General features: G+C 45.3%; 1 protein-coding gene across 1 annotated transcript; it reads left to right on the top strand.

Moving 5' to 3' along the window:
* The first annotated feature begins 6,721 nt into the window (after positions 1-6,721).
* On the top strand, positions 6,722-11,326 carry TCF21 (transcription factor 21). The gene is made up of 3 exons (XM_090135765.1): positions 6,722-6,868; positions 7,223-7,675; positions 8,699-11,326. The coding sequence occupies exons 2-3, from the start codon at positions 7,226-7,228 to the stop codon at positions 8,786-8,788; spliced, it is 540 nt and encodes a 179-aa protein (XP_089991891.1). The 5' UTR covers positions 6,722-6,868; positions 7,223-7,225; the 3' UTR covers positions 8,789-11,326.
* The last annotated feature ends 983 nt before the right edge of the window (positions 11,327-12,309 follow it).

The following is a 12,309-nucleotide window of genomic DNA, read 5'->3' as shown; positions in this document are numbered from 1 at the left end:
CACAACACATGCTGTCTTCAGCTAACTACTGTGTTGAGTGAATCCCTAAGGGTATTTATACGTGCAGGCAACTGAATGTTATTAGCTTGCTGTTATTTCAGTATTTCTGGCCCAAATATTTTTCCAGCTATCTATGGCCATTCCTTTTGATGTTGCTGCAGTCAGACATGCATATTCAAAGATTAGTGTGATCCCCTATCAGAGGTGGTAAAAAAACAAACCTCTCATGACAGCTTGAGTGCAGGGAGTCCAACAGCACAAACTGTGGCCATCTGCAACAGTAGAAAGCAGCCCACGAAGAGTCATGGTCCCAGTATGCAATGTTTAATTTGGATAGAAATGGAAAACACAGGCTGACTTACTGCATTTAGCAATGGATGCTGTGAAGATCTGACTTCCAGAAGCTGTGAGCACTTCAAGTGGAAGTGGATAGGAACTTCGGAAAATCTCTGTCCACATGCATGTGTATTGTGCCACAAAGCATATGAGTAATAAAAGTTCATCAGAATAGTTGACATTCCTCCCACTCCCCTACAAAGTATTCCTCTTTTCCAAATTTTCCTCTGAAGGAAAAATCGTATTTTCCAAAGCTTTATTCAATGTGCTAATGATTGGAGGGCAAAAGGGAACTCATTTCTTATCAACAAATTTCATCATGTTTTAAAACCACAAAAATGCAAAGGATTAGCCAATAAAGAAACATCATGGAAAGAAATATTCAAAATAAAGCAGTTATGTCTGCACTTTAATCCTACAGCGATAATTTCACATAAGATGTACTGGCTTTTTTGCATATTTCTCTTTTGACCACTTCATAAAAGAATCTGCAGTTTACAATGTCAACTGTCTAGCAATATTTCAGAGATGCATCCTGGAAGCAGAGGATAGGGACGAAAGAGGATACCTTTTCTCAGTGTGAGCTTCCTTTTGTGTATGAATAAATGTGTATTAAAAAAACAAACATGACTCAGCCAGTTAAGTTTCTTCCTACAAGTATGCAGAAAAAGGGAAATTCGCTTGCATGTCTGTGAAAAGGTAATCAAAAGTTTGGGCTCAGTGCTCATGTTGGGAATTGGCTGTCTTTCTCTGTTTCAATAACTTCTACATCTGACATGCTTCTGATTTCTGTAGTACTCAGCTTTGAGCTGAAAGATACTTGGCAGAACATTGCTTAACACATCTGTAATACTAAAAACCCTCACCAGAGACCTGGCATAGGAGCAGCGGGTAAGTCCCTTTGGGATTTGATGTACCCTTCACAACTAGGACAATGGCCTTGCTATCAGCATCTCTCTGATGCAGTAGAACATTTAATTATGACACTTTTCAATGAAAGCTGCTGTTGCCATTCTTGTTCATACAGGCTGTTTTGGTCTGAGAGGCCCTGCTGATATTAATGAAGTTACTCAAAGGACAAGTCAGAGTGGTAGAAACAATGCAGTTATTATGAGTACAGGTACTCCATGCTATAGACAAGAGTACTTGTAAAATGTGTCAGACATTTTGTCATCAGTGTGCCAAAGGGATTATAATGTAAAACCTGTGATTATATATTTTGAATATCATATTTTTTTCAATATTCATGGGGGAAAAAAAAAAAAAAAAGCCAACAAAAATAACCCACTTCCCAGAACTTTTATCTTTTTGGTTTTGTGACATTTCAAGATTTAAGAAATTATATGAAATGGAAATACAGTTCCTGTGTAACTTGAAACTGAAGTTTACTTCTTTCTGAATCTTCTAATATGTAATCGGTCAGACAGATTTCCCATTGTAGGTATGACTAAAATTTTTAGACATTCCTAAATGAGAATATAAGGAAATAATTTGGTTTGGGTGTTTTGATTTTGTTATTGTTTGTTCCCATCCTCCTGTGGTAAACTATTCTAGAAGACTGTTTCTAGGAGAGCATTGACTTCCCTGAACTTTGAAGCAAGAAAGTGGGGCTTCTTAGGGAAGGGGTAGTCATGCTGATATCAGATACAAATACATTCCTCTTGGGACAGTGCTCCCAAAGAATAGCCTTTTTGATGCCTTAAAAGTGACGTTACTTTTTCCCTTGGTTTATTACTGTATGTTATGTAATATGACATCTTTTACCTGTCAAACTAAAACTGAGACCAGAAACAGATACACAGCACTAGGAAGGAGATGTGGGAGGGTTTAATTGGCCTGGCACTTTTGATGAAGTCAACCCATTTTCGTAAATAACTTTGATTCATTTCCTGAGTGTCATCTATTTGCCATAACGGGGAAGACATAATCCTCTAGAAAAAATATTACAGGCTTCTGTTTGAAGATACTTAAAGTGGTTTTAAATCTGATTACTTGTGACTTTCAGTTGCAGCTTCAGTATTCTTTTTTCTTTCATCTCATATACTCACACCATGATGAATAATACTGTTTTACTTAGGGTATGTAAAGATGTCGTTTTGAATTCTCTCTGCCTCTTTATTTAGTTTCCAAATGAGACCAAGAGAGAAACAGAGAAATTTCAGTGCAACAAGAGCTTTATAAAAATTGCAACATGAAAACAATAATCTAGTTGCATGTTGCTTCCTGACCATTCTCAAACCTCACTGAACATAATTCATAGAATCCTACAGTGGCTTGGGTTGGAACAGAACTTAAGACCATTCATTTCCAACCCCTTACTGTGGACAGGGCTGCCACTCACCAGATCAGGCTGCCCAGGGCCCCATCCAACATGGCCTTGAATGCCTCCAAGGATGGGGTACCCACAGCTTCTCCAGGCAGCAGTGCCAGTGCCGCATCATTCTCATTATAAAGGATTTATTCCTAATATCTAAATCTATAAAGCTATTATCCCTTGTCCTGTCTCTACACTCTGATAGAGTTCCTCCCCAGCTTTCTTTTAGGTCTCCTTATAGGTACTGGAAGGCTGCTATGTAAGGTCTCCCAGGAGCCTTCTCTTCTGAAGACTGAATAACCTCAACTCCCTCAACCTTTCTTCACAGGAGAGGTGCTCCACCTACTCTGATCATCTTCATGGCCCTCCTCTGGACTCACTCTAACAGATCCATGTCCTTCTTGTACTGGGTGCCCCAGAGCCAAATGTAATACTTCACGTTGGTGTCTCACAAAAGCATACATAGCCAACAGACCATGGTCATGCTTCTTTTGATGCAGCCCAGGATTATGGTTGGCTTTCTAGACAGAAAGCACATATTGCTAGGTCATGTTGAGTTTCTCATCAACAAACACCCCTGAATCTTTCTCCTCAGGACTGCTCTCAATCCATTCTTTGTCCAGACTGTATTTGTGCTTGGGGTCACTCTGACCCAGCATAATTAATGATTCATGATCAGCTGGCTACCTCTGAGTGACCTCCCTGGTTGTTCTCCAAATATAAGAAAATACCTGTATTTTACCAGGGCCAAGATCTCCAGCAACAGCTACTGATTCTGTTTTCCTCAGCTTTGGATGATCTAGCTTTTCCCTGAGCAAATGTTCATTGTGTAATGAAGATATGGTGCCTAGACAAATGGCACAGAACACTAGAAAAAAAAGAATAATTAAAAAAAAAAAAAAAAAGGCATGCCATGCAAAATCACTAGACACTTTAAGAAATCTTGGCCTCAAGTTCCAAAGCTGTTCTCAAATTACTGTGTTATTCCAGCTCAAGAGAGAGAAGGATAGAAGCATAAAAAGCAGAGCTTTATTTCCAGGGGAAATCTGTACCCTAACCAACCAGCAAAAGCCTGCATGTAATATGTCCCCCATATGACACCCTTCAGACCAAGCATCCCACTTCTCTGCTCCCAGCAAGTCCAGTGCTAAATGGTCTTATGGCTTTGTGGATCTTAATTAGAAGTAAGAGATACACACTTTTCCAAGAAACACAGAGATGACAGACATTTAAAAGGCAAATTCACATATTTGTACTCACGTTTCCCACTATTTCAACTTCTTTCTTAAAAAATTACTGAAAAAGTTGAGAGGGCCAAAAAGACCTGAGCTCCACCAGTCTTTCCCAGCCAGCTCTTAACCCAGTGCTGTGTCTATGTTCTCTGTCACAGAGCTGGAGAAGAGTCCACACCATTCCTAGAGTGGCAGTAGATATCCCATCTTTATCCTTTGCTCAAGATTTGATTGGTCTCTATCCCAAACTGGGGCCAAAATTCAAAGGACTGGACAAAGAGCATAAGGTGAGGGGAAAGGGATTGAAACATAAGCCAGATTAGGGCTACAAGTCCTGGTTTGGTCAGGAGGGAAACAAGGAACAATAAGATTGAAAAAGGACAGGTTCAACTTATGTGATAAATAAGGAAAGAAGAGTTAACGGGAGTAGAGGATATAGTTCTGTTTTTGAGATCTGCACATAGCTGGCTTTGAGGGAGAAAAAGGGACAGTGTTCATGTTGTTGAAAGACTATAATAGCCTGTATGTGGAAAGGAATCTGTGTATATGGAAAGTACAATACACTGTATGAACAAGCGTAAGTGTGTACCACACATAGATTACAATCTGCACAAAACAAATGAAAAAAGCATTCTGTCTTCACAACAATTTTACCACCTGTAATGATTCAAAATGTACCTAAGTCAGTAAAAGCTACAGATGTGCAGCACCTATAAAGGCCTGTAAAAGACAGGTATGCATATTGTATACTGAATGTACATGCAGCAGAACACTAAAGGCACTTTCAAAAAGACACAATTCCTCCTGGTTTTTACAACAACAAAATCAAAAATTACTAAAATAAAGTTAAAAACAAGTGACAGGTATTACATGAATATATGCTATTTTATTTTCTTTTGTTCTTCTGGGAGTTTCTGATGCTGAAACTTGGATGGGGTTTTGTGCTCGCTAGTCATTCCTGTTCTGGTCATTCATGCTTAGAGACACAAGAAACTTCAACTTGGTTTTCTGTCATCCTTGCTTCAATAAGAGTCCTCTCGCTTATTTATTACATCAGTCACTTGGACTATAAATCTCTGCAGTGGATGCAGCCATTTAAATCTCCACCTGCACAAACAACAATCAGGCCTAGAAAATAAGGAGGCTCATAAATCTCCACACTGGTGATTAGTAATAATTTGTATCTGAAAGGGAAAAAAAAAAAAACTAATTCATTAATCAGGTCTGATATGCTGACAATCTGTTTGGTTTATACACAGAGAAAACACAAACAGGGCACGGTTAGCATAACATGACGTTAGAGGTTAGTGAATTCCCAAGGGCCTGGGGTTCGGAGATATGATATCTTAATGTACTTATCCCATTGTGAGGGGGAAGGTGCTATCTTCCAGCCAAACAGTGAAGAGCTGGTTTAAAGTTTAGATCGCTCTTTTCCTTCTAGATTACCAAGCTAAGGAACCAAGATGGATAGAGAGGGAGGAAAGGCTTGCTAGTTGTCAAAAAGAGTACTCCGCATCCTATTGAAATTTTAATCTGATGAGAGTTTATAGCACTTACCAGGCACTAATTTGTCCCTCCACCATTTTTGTTTGGTTAGTTGTTTTTTGTTTAGTGCATGCAGAAATCCTGATACAGTGCTCCCACAGGTGAATACAAGACCTTCTTCTGGCTTCGGTTACCATGGATTAACTCCAGAGCCACTGTGTGCCACAGCGACACCTTGGGTTGTGAATTTTTGCCCAGAGCTATGCCAATTCTCAGATGGACAGCTGAATAGTTGGATTTTCCCCTGCAATGAGATAAGTCATGATGGATGTGTGTCCAAAGAGAGCCATGTACAGGAGCTCAGTGCCGCAGCTCCTGCATTAAACAACCCGGCTGCTGAGAAAGTTGAGGGGGCTGTGAGGTGTGTGAAGAAGGAAGGAGTTGCTGGGGGGCTTTTGGGGCTCCACGGATGAGTCTAGCTGAAAATTTTACCAAGTTGATCATGGTGAGGAAGAAGAGCTAGGCCTTGCCTAAATGCTTTAGAAAGCTTGTTCTTCAGAGACTATCTGAAGAATCACGAATGCACTGAGCAGCTCTTCATTCAAGCTACACAGCAACATGCTCATTCACACTTTTGGTAAAACTCCTCTTCAATTCCAGCAGCTGCAGAGCAAGTCCTGATGTTCTTGATTGTGCAGCCCCACAGCCAGGGGCCTTGTTTTGCCTGTTTATTCAGGCAAAACTCCCTGACGTTTGAGTATGCATCAAGCAACAAGCAGAATTTTGCCGACATGTAACAGACTGTAACTCCAGCTTCTGCTCTGCCACAAAGTTCTGGGTGCTTGATGTGATCGCTACCCTCCAGGAGCTCCCTCTTCCCCTCTCCTCCAGCACCCACAGCCCCACTGGCCCCAGCAGTGGCACGGTGCCCGGCCTGGTTATGTGGGATGCAGGGTCCCCATCACCCAGCACACTGGGGGATTTTGGGTGAAGAGAGAGGACTGGGATACCCCAGAGGTCCAGTGAGAAGCCTGGAAAAAGTCAGCTCCTCCTGTCTCCAGAGCTCAGGCTGCAATAGCGAGGTCCAAGTGCTCCTTTCCTGGAACACACTAGTAGCTGGACAGGATGCACTCTCCAGTATAATCATCCACAAATCTCCCTCAGATTAGGTTACAGGACAGCATTTAGACGGCACGCATCACAAAGCTCCCTGGAAGGCTTTTGCTGGTGGATCTCTGCTCATGACCCATTTTGGCTTTCGTCAAGAATTGTGACACCAGCCGCCTGGGTCATGGAGGAGGCAGGGAGGAGGAGAGCAGCCCTAGCTGGAAAGGGAAGTGGGGAAGGAAAAGAGGAGGAGGAAGGGGGAGGATAGAAAGACAGGGAGGAGAGAAAGAGGGAGAGAGAATGTTGCTTTGCTCCAGTTGCGAAGATTTCAATCCCAGTCCTGGGCTCTCTGCAAGCGCTTGCTGGGATACCTAACTCCCTGTCCTGTGCAAAGGTCTGTGATTGGGGATGTGGTGTGCTCAGCGGGCAGGGCCCCTCCCCTGGGCTGGATCCGCCTCTCCTATCCCCCAGATAAATTACTAGTGTCCTCACTAAATTCCTCGGCTTTCTCTCTCTCCCGCTCACACACACTCACTCACTCCCTCCCTCAAACACAGGCAGAACAGGGTTGGGGGGCGGGAGGGTGGGGGTCCTCTCTGGACCTATATCACGCCTTAGTGCCGGAGGGGGGAGAGAAGGGGAGGAAAGTGCTGTGCCCCTTCTCTCCTCCACTGCCACCGCATAGGTTTGGGGAGCTCCCCTTCCTCCCCTCCGCCCCCTTTCCCGCCAGCCCTTTGGCATCTTCCAGACCATGTCCACTGGGTCCCTCAGTGATGTGGAAGATCTGCAAGAGGTGGAAATGCTGGAGTGCGATGGCCTGAAAATGGATACTAACAAAGAGTTCGGGGCGTCCAACGAGAGCAACGAGGAGGGATCCAATGGTGAGAATGGCTCCCCTCAGAAAGGGAGAGGGGCCTCGGGAAAGAGGAAAAAGGCTCCCCCCAAGAAGAGCCCTTTAAATGGTGTGAGCCAGGAAGGAAAGCAGGTCCAGAGAAACGCTGCCAACGCCAGGGAGAGGGCAAGGATGAGGGTCCTTAGCAAAGCCTTTTCCAGGCTTAAGACCACCCTGCCCTGGGTGCCCCCAGACACCAAGCTTTCCAAACTGGACACCTTGAGGCTGGCCTCCAGCTACATTGCGCACCTGAGGCAAATCCTGGCCAACGACAAGTACGAAAATGGCTACATCCACCCAGTCAACCTGGTAAGTCACAGCCCGCCAGGGCCAGGCACTCGTGTGTGTGTGGATGGGGAGAGGTGGGTGAGGAGTTGGGATGGGGCATGTCCACGGAGAAACCTTCACATCTTTCTCACAGAGGGTCTGGTGCCTAGCCACACAGTACGAGGGGTGGTGGAGCAAGGGGACAGGCTCCCAGCTGCCTTCCTTTCCTGTGTCCCAGGAGCTGAGTGTCCCAGTCCCTTCCACTGGTCCCTGCTATCCCATCCAGGGGTGGCAGCAGAAAGGCAGGAGCACTGTGCCTGAAATGCCTGAGCGAGACAGAAGCTTTCTACCTTCAGATGGGAAGGTATAAGAATTTGGATAGAGTATGGTATGTTTTAGGAAGGACTCAGGCAGAGAAAAGACCCAGGATTTACGCAGTCTATCCTCTTTATCATAAAGTTTTCTGCCATAACAAACCTCAAGTCGCAGCCTTTTAAAGGCAGAGCTTTTGAGGCTTTGTGCCCAACTGCTCAGAGTGCTGGGTCCAGGACATGTCTCACTCCCCCATGTGAACTCGCAGAGAAGAAATAAATTAATGTTCAGACCCCTCAGAGGGCTCTGTGGATGCCCCAGAAAGCACTCCCCAGCAGCCCCCCTGGTGTTCCCAGCAGAAACATCCAATTTCCAGCTGTATATATAGGCAAGGGATGCAAACCAGGGGTGGTCTTCAGCTGCCGGGGTCACCCCATGGGACGGCTCTCATAGGAAAACCCAGCACTCTGAGCAGTCCCCACACTGCTCACGACCTGATAACAGTACATAGAGTGCCCAGAGCAGCTCGGCTCAAACTGAATCAAGCAATGTGCCTTGCTCCCAAGGTGAGTGCAATTCCCGGGGAGAGCCGGCTGCGGCTGGGAGGCAAGGAAAGAAAACAGGATCCTAGCTGAAGCCGTGCTCCGGTTTAGGCTGTGGATGCCGGGGTTGCCGCTGAGGCTCGATGAGCATCGCGATGTGCCTTTTCATGTATGTAACCCCCTTACCACCCGTGTCTTTTCCTGGCTACAGACCTGGCCTTTTATGGTAGCCGGCAAACCCGAGAGTGACCTGAAAGAAGTGGTGAACACAAACCGCTTGTGCGGCCCGACGGCATCCTGAGCCCCGCGGCCCCGCCAGCACCGGCCCCGTGCGGCCGGGGAGGGGGCACGGGCGCGGGCAGGGCCCCGCTTTGCCCCGCTGCTGCCCCAGGTCCGGGCAGGGCGTCGGGAGAGCGCTCTGCCGGCACGGCACCGCGGAGACTGAACGCAGAGACTCCACCCCGGGAGAGCCCGACTCTATTTAACTTTATTGAGTGCGTGTGCAGTCGAGTGTCCTGCAACAAGAGCCTTGCTGGTTCAAGCGCTACTAGAGGAAAGGCAGAGATCAAACAAAACCTACCACACGTGTATCTTTTGTCTGAGACCTGTGGAATATGTAGATGCCTAGAAAAAAGACTGACTTTGACAGTCATCTCTATGAACTCATTCGCCCTAAAGATATATAGATATATTTTCTTCAAGCAGGTTTTTGCTCTATTTCTGTGAATAAACCTTCCTTTCCATTGAACGTGGAGCGGTGTACTTTTCGTTTCCGACTCACGAGGCAGTGGGAGCACCGCACCTGGCTTCCTGTGGTGGGGCGGGGGGTCCAGCCCTGCGCCAGAGAGAACGAGTGGGGGGAACAGTTGGTACAACATCTTCATACCAAACCCCCCAAGCAGGGGCAGCTCTGAGCTCAGCAGGGAGAAGGAGAGCAGTGAGAGAAAGAAACTGCCTTGCCTCTCTTTTTTTTTTTAATCGAATAACCGCAAAGCCACGGGTTTTTAACCTTCCTGAGGATCCAGCGTGGCCCTTCCTGCGCGGCAGCCGTGGGAGTGTCGAGCTGGCTTACTGACAGATCAGTATGGGGCTGAGGATTATTGCCCAGCTTGGAGTACCAGGGATTTTAGTGCAAACATCTCCCTTCTGTTGCTCAGGGCGCCTGCGGGAGATCGGGCTGAGATAAACAGGAGTGCAGGGTCCTCTCCCTGCACCGGCAACGGCAGTCGGCAGCTGATGCGCCAGATCCCACCGAGCTGTTTAATGTTTCGGGGTTATGACCGCACTGTTTACAAGATGTCTTCAGTTATTTATACTGTTATTATTAGCAGAGGGGCTTTAAATTTCCGCTTCACTTGCTCTTTCGATATCATCCCCCGGTTCCGTTGGATACCTGGGTGCTGGCGGGCGGCAAGTGGACATCTGGGGCTCCCTGGCTACAGGGCCTGCATCTCTCCTAGGTCAACTGAGCAAGGCACAGTCCTCCTGGCAATCCACATCCATCGGCTGGGTTCACATGTGGGCCATGTTGAATTAAGGCTGAAAGCTGGGAGCTGTGCAAGCATTGCGGAACTCGTTACAGAAAGGGCCGAGGACTGCAGGATTGTCCTAATGGTTTTGAAGGGCGGGCTGTTTAATTTCACTTATTCACAGCTTTATCTCCAGCCTGCACAATTAAAAGCAGACCTCGTCACCCAGCTTAGCCGTGCACAATTTCACCAGCAAGAGCAGGGCTGCGCCAGCTGATACGTAGTTACAGGCAGACGTGCACAGATTTGATGTACTTTAAAGCAAAGGGAACACCTTGAGCAGCCACAGCTCCTGTTTCTGGGAAGAGAAGCTCTGCTTTGCTAAGCACAGCTTAGCAAAGGGGCTGGTCCCTGCCACAGACATTGGCAAAGTCAAGGGAACTGCTGTTCTCTTAACGGGAAAAAGAACAGAGCCCTCTGACCTTAAGCGCAGAGCAAATGACTGATAGAGCAAACGCACAAGCACTCTTTGAACCACTAAAGTTAATCGCTGAATCAAAATTAATAATTGAATTTAACCATTCAAAATCTTGACTTAAATCTCTACTAACCAATGCATGCTCTGGGCTCATAGCAAGGTGCTGTTTAAATTCAAGAAAGCAGAAACTGAGAGGGATCTGGGATATGCATAATATTAAGAGTTACATTCAAAATTTTCTCATACATGCTTTTCTGCCACCCTGCAATGCTTACTAATTGCAGATAGCATCCTTCCCACCCTTAGCCATATTCACTGCTCATTGGCCACCTAAAAGGCAGCATGGAGAAAGGGTGAAGTGCCCCATGCAATAGTGCTCCACGCAGTGTGAGGAACACGGCTGTAACCATGTACCAAAAGCTGCAATGTAAGTAGAGTGGAAAGAGGAAGCTGTAGGCACAGTTATTTCTGTTGTCACTGCTCACTTTACGTAGCATTCTGTGGACTCAAGTATTCCTCAAGTATGCTCTGCCTTCCTCAATCCTTGCCCCTGAGCAACCGTTCAGCAACAAAGAAAAAGGGAAAAAGCAGCAAACAACAGACAAATGCAACCAGCAATATGCAGAAAGGTAAATAGCGGCTTTACTCCAACAGTAAATTTTTTTATGGCTTTATGTTCACTTTGAAGGCAAAAAAGAAAAAGATTTTCAGAGATGTGGATGTGGGTGGCAGCCCCTGATCATTGCCTGCCTTAGAATGTGAGAGAGGGCACAGCCCAGTGCATGGGTGCTTGGCATCAACAACCCCCAGTCATTAGGTGAGTTGAGCATCCTTCCTGCATTAAGTGCAATTTTACAGAAAACTATTTGCAATTAAAAAAAAAAAAAGTAAATTTAGTTTGACTGAAGCACTTAATGGTTTTGAAGGGAACTCACAAATGTGTTAAGGAAAGAGAAGGAATGGATATAAATATTAATGTCAATGACTTTAAAGAAATTATTTTGTTTGCTTTCTTTTCTGTACAAAGTGATGTATTTTAATATTTCCTGAAATATAATTATTTATACCCTTTTTCCATGTAGAAACAAAGCTGACTCGATTTATCTTTCTGTATCTACATGGATGTACACGCAGCTGTGAGAGTGTCTGTATACATTCCCTCCTAATAATGTTTGAACTCATTGCCTGATTTCAACTGAATTTGACAGAGGTCTCAAAGATAACCAAATTGCTACATTTTTTTGTGAAAACAGTCAGCTAATAGAGAAGAGGAAAAAAAGTCTTTAAATTCTGCAAATAAAAGCAAGCTTTTGACATGAACCCCTGTCAGATACCAGAGCATCCACACCCGAGCGGCAGCTGTAGGTGAAGAGCCAGGCGCCGCTGCCATCACCCACTGCAAGTCTACGGACAATCAGACAGCACTCCTTGTGCACCCGTGTTTTTTAAGATAAGAGCCATCTAAAAACAGTTTAGTCCCATTTAATTTTTAATATTATTATTCTTTTATTTATTTATTTCCTTTTTCTTTTTTTTTTTTATTCCCGAAAGAAAGCCAGTTCTATGGAACTTCTTCATACCCATTTTTCAGTTCAGCGAGGAAGTAGAAAAATCCTTTATTCGCACAGCTGCTTCCAGTGCTCGAGCTGCTGGGCTGGGTGCTCATACTGCACTGCCTGGCATGAGTTTTCACACTCCGCAAGGTCTTTAAGAACAAGTATTTTTCTATCTCTTGCAGAAAATAAATGTTAGGCTTATCTGATTCTCTTTGTGATGGAAATCTGCCAGTAGGAGACTCCAGCATGGCAGCAAACCCCTCTGCAGCCCCAGCACAACGCCTTGCTGTCCTGGGCACTGATATAGTGGTCAGGTCAT

Source organism: Phasianus colchicus, chromosome 2 (genome assembly GCF_987193195.1).
Source record: "Phasianus colchicus chromosome 2, bPhaCol1.hap1.1, whole genome shotgun sequence".
Classification (NCBI taxonomy): domain Eukaryota; kingdom Metazoa; phylum Chordata; class Aves; order Galliformes; family Phasianidae; genus Phasianus; species Phasianus colchicus.
Note: the sequence above shows the minus strand (reverse complement) of the source record. Positions and strands in the feature narration are given on the sequence as shown.

Bases quoted from the DNA above. Each gene is read 5' to 3' on its own strand.
- TCF21 (XM_090135765.1), top strand. From the start codon at position 7,226: ATGTCCACTGGGTCCCTCAGTGATGTGGAAGATCTGCAAGAGGTGGAA. The intron at 7,676-8,698 runs GTAAGTCACAGC...TCCTGGCTACAG, and splicing joins ACATCCACCCAGTCAACCTG to ACCTGGCCTTTTATGGTAGC.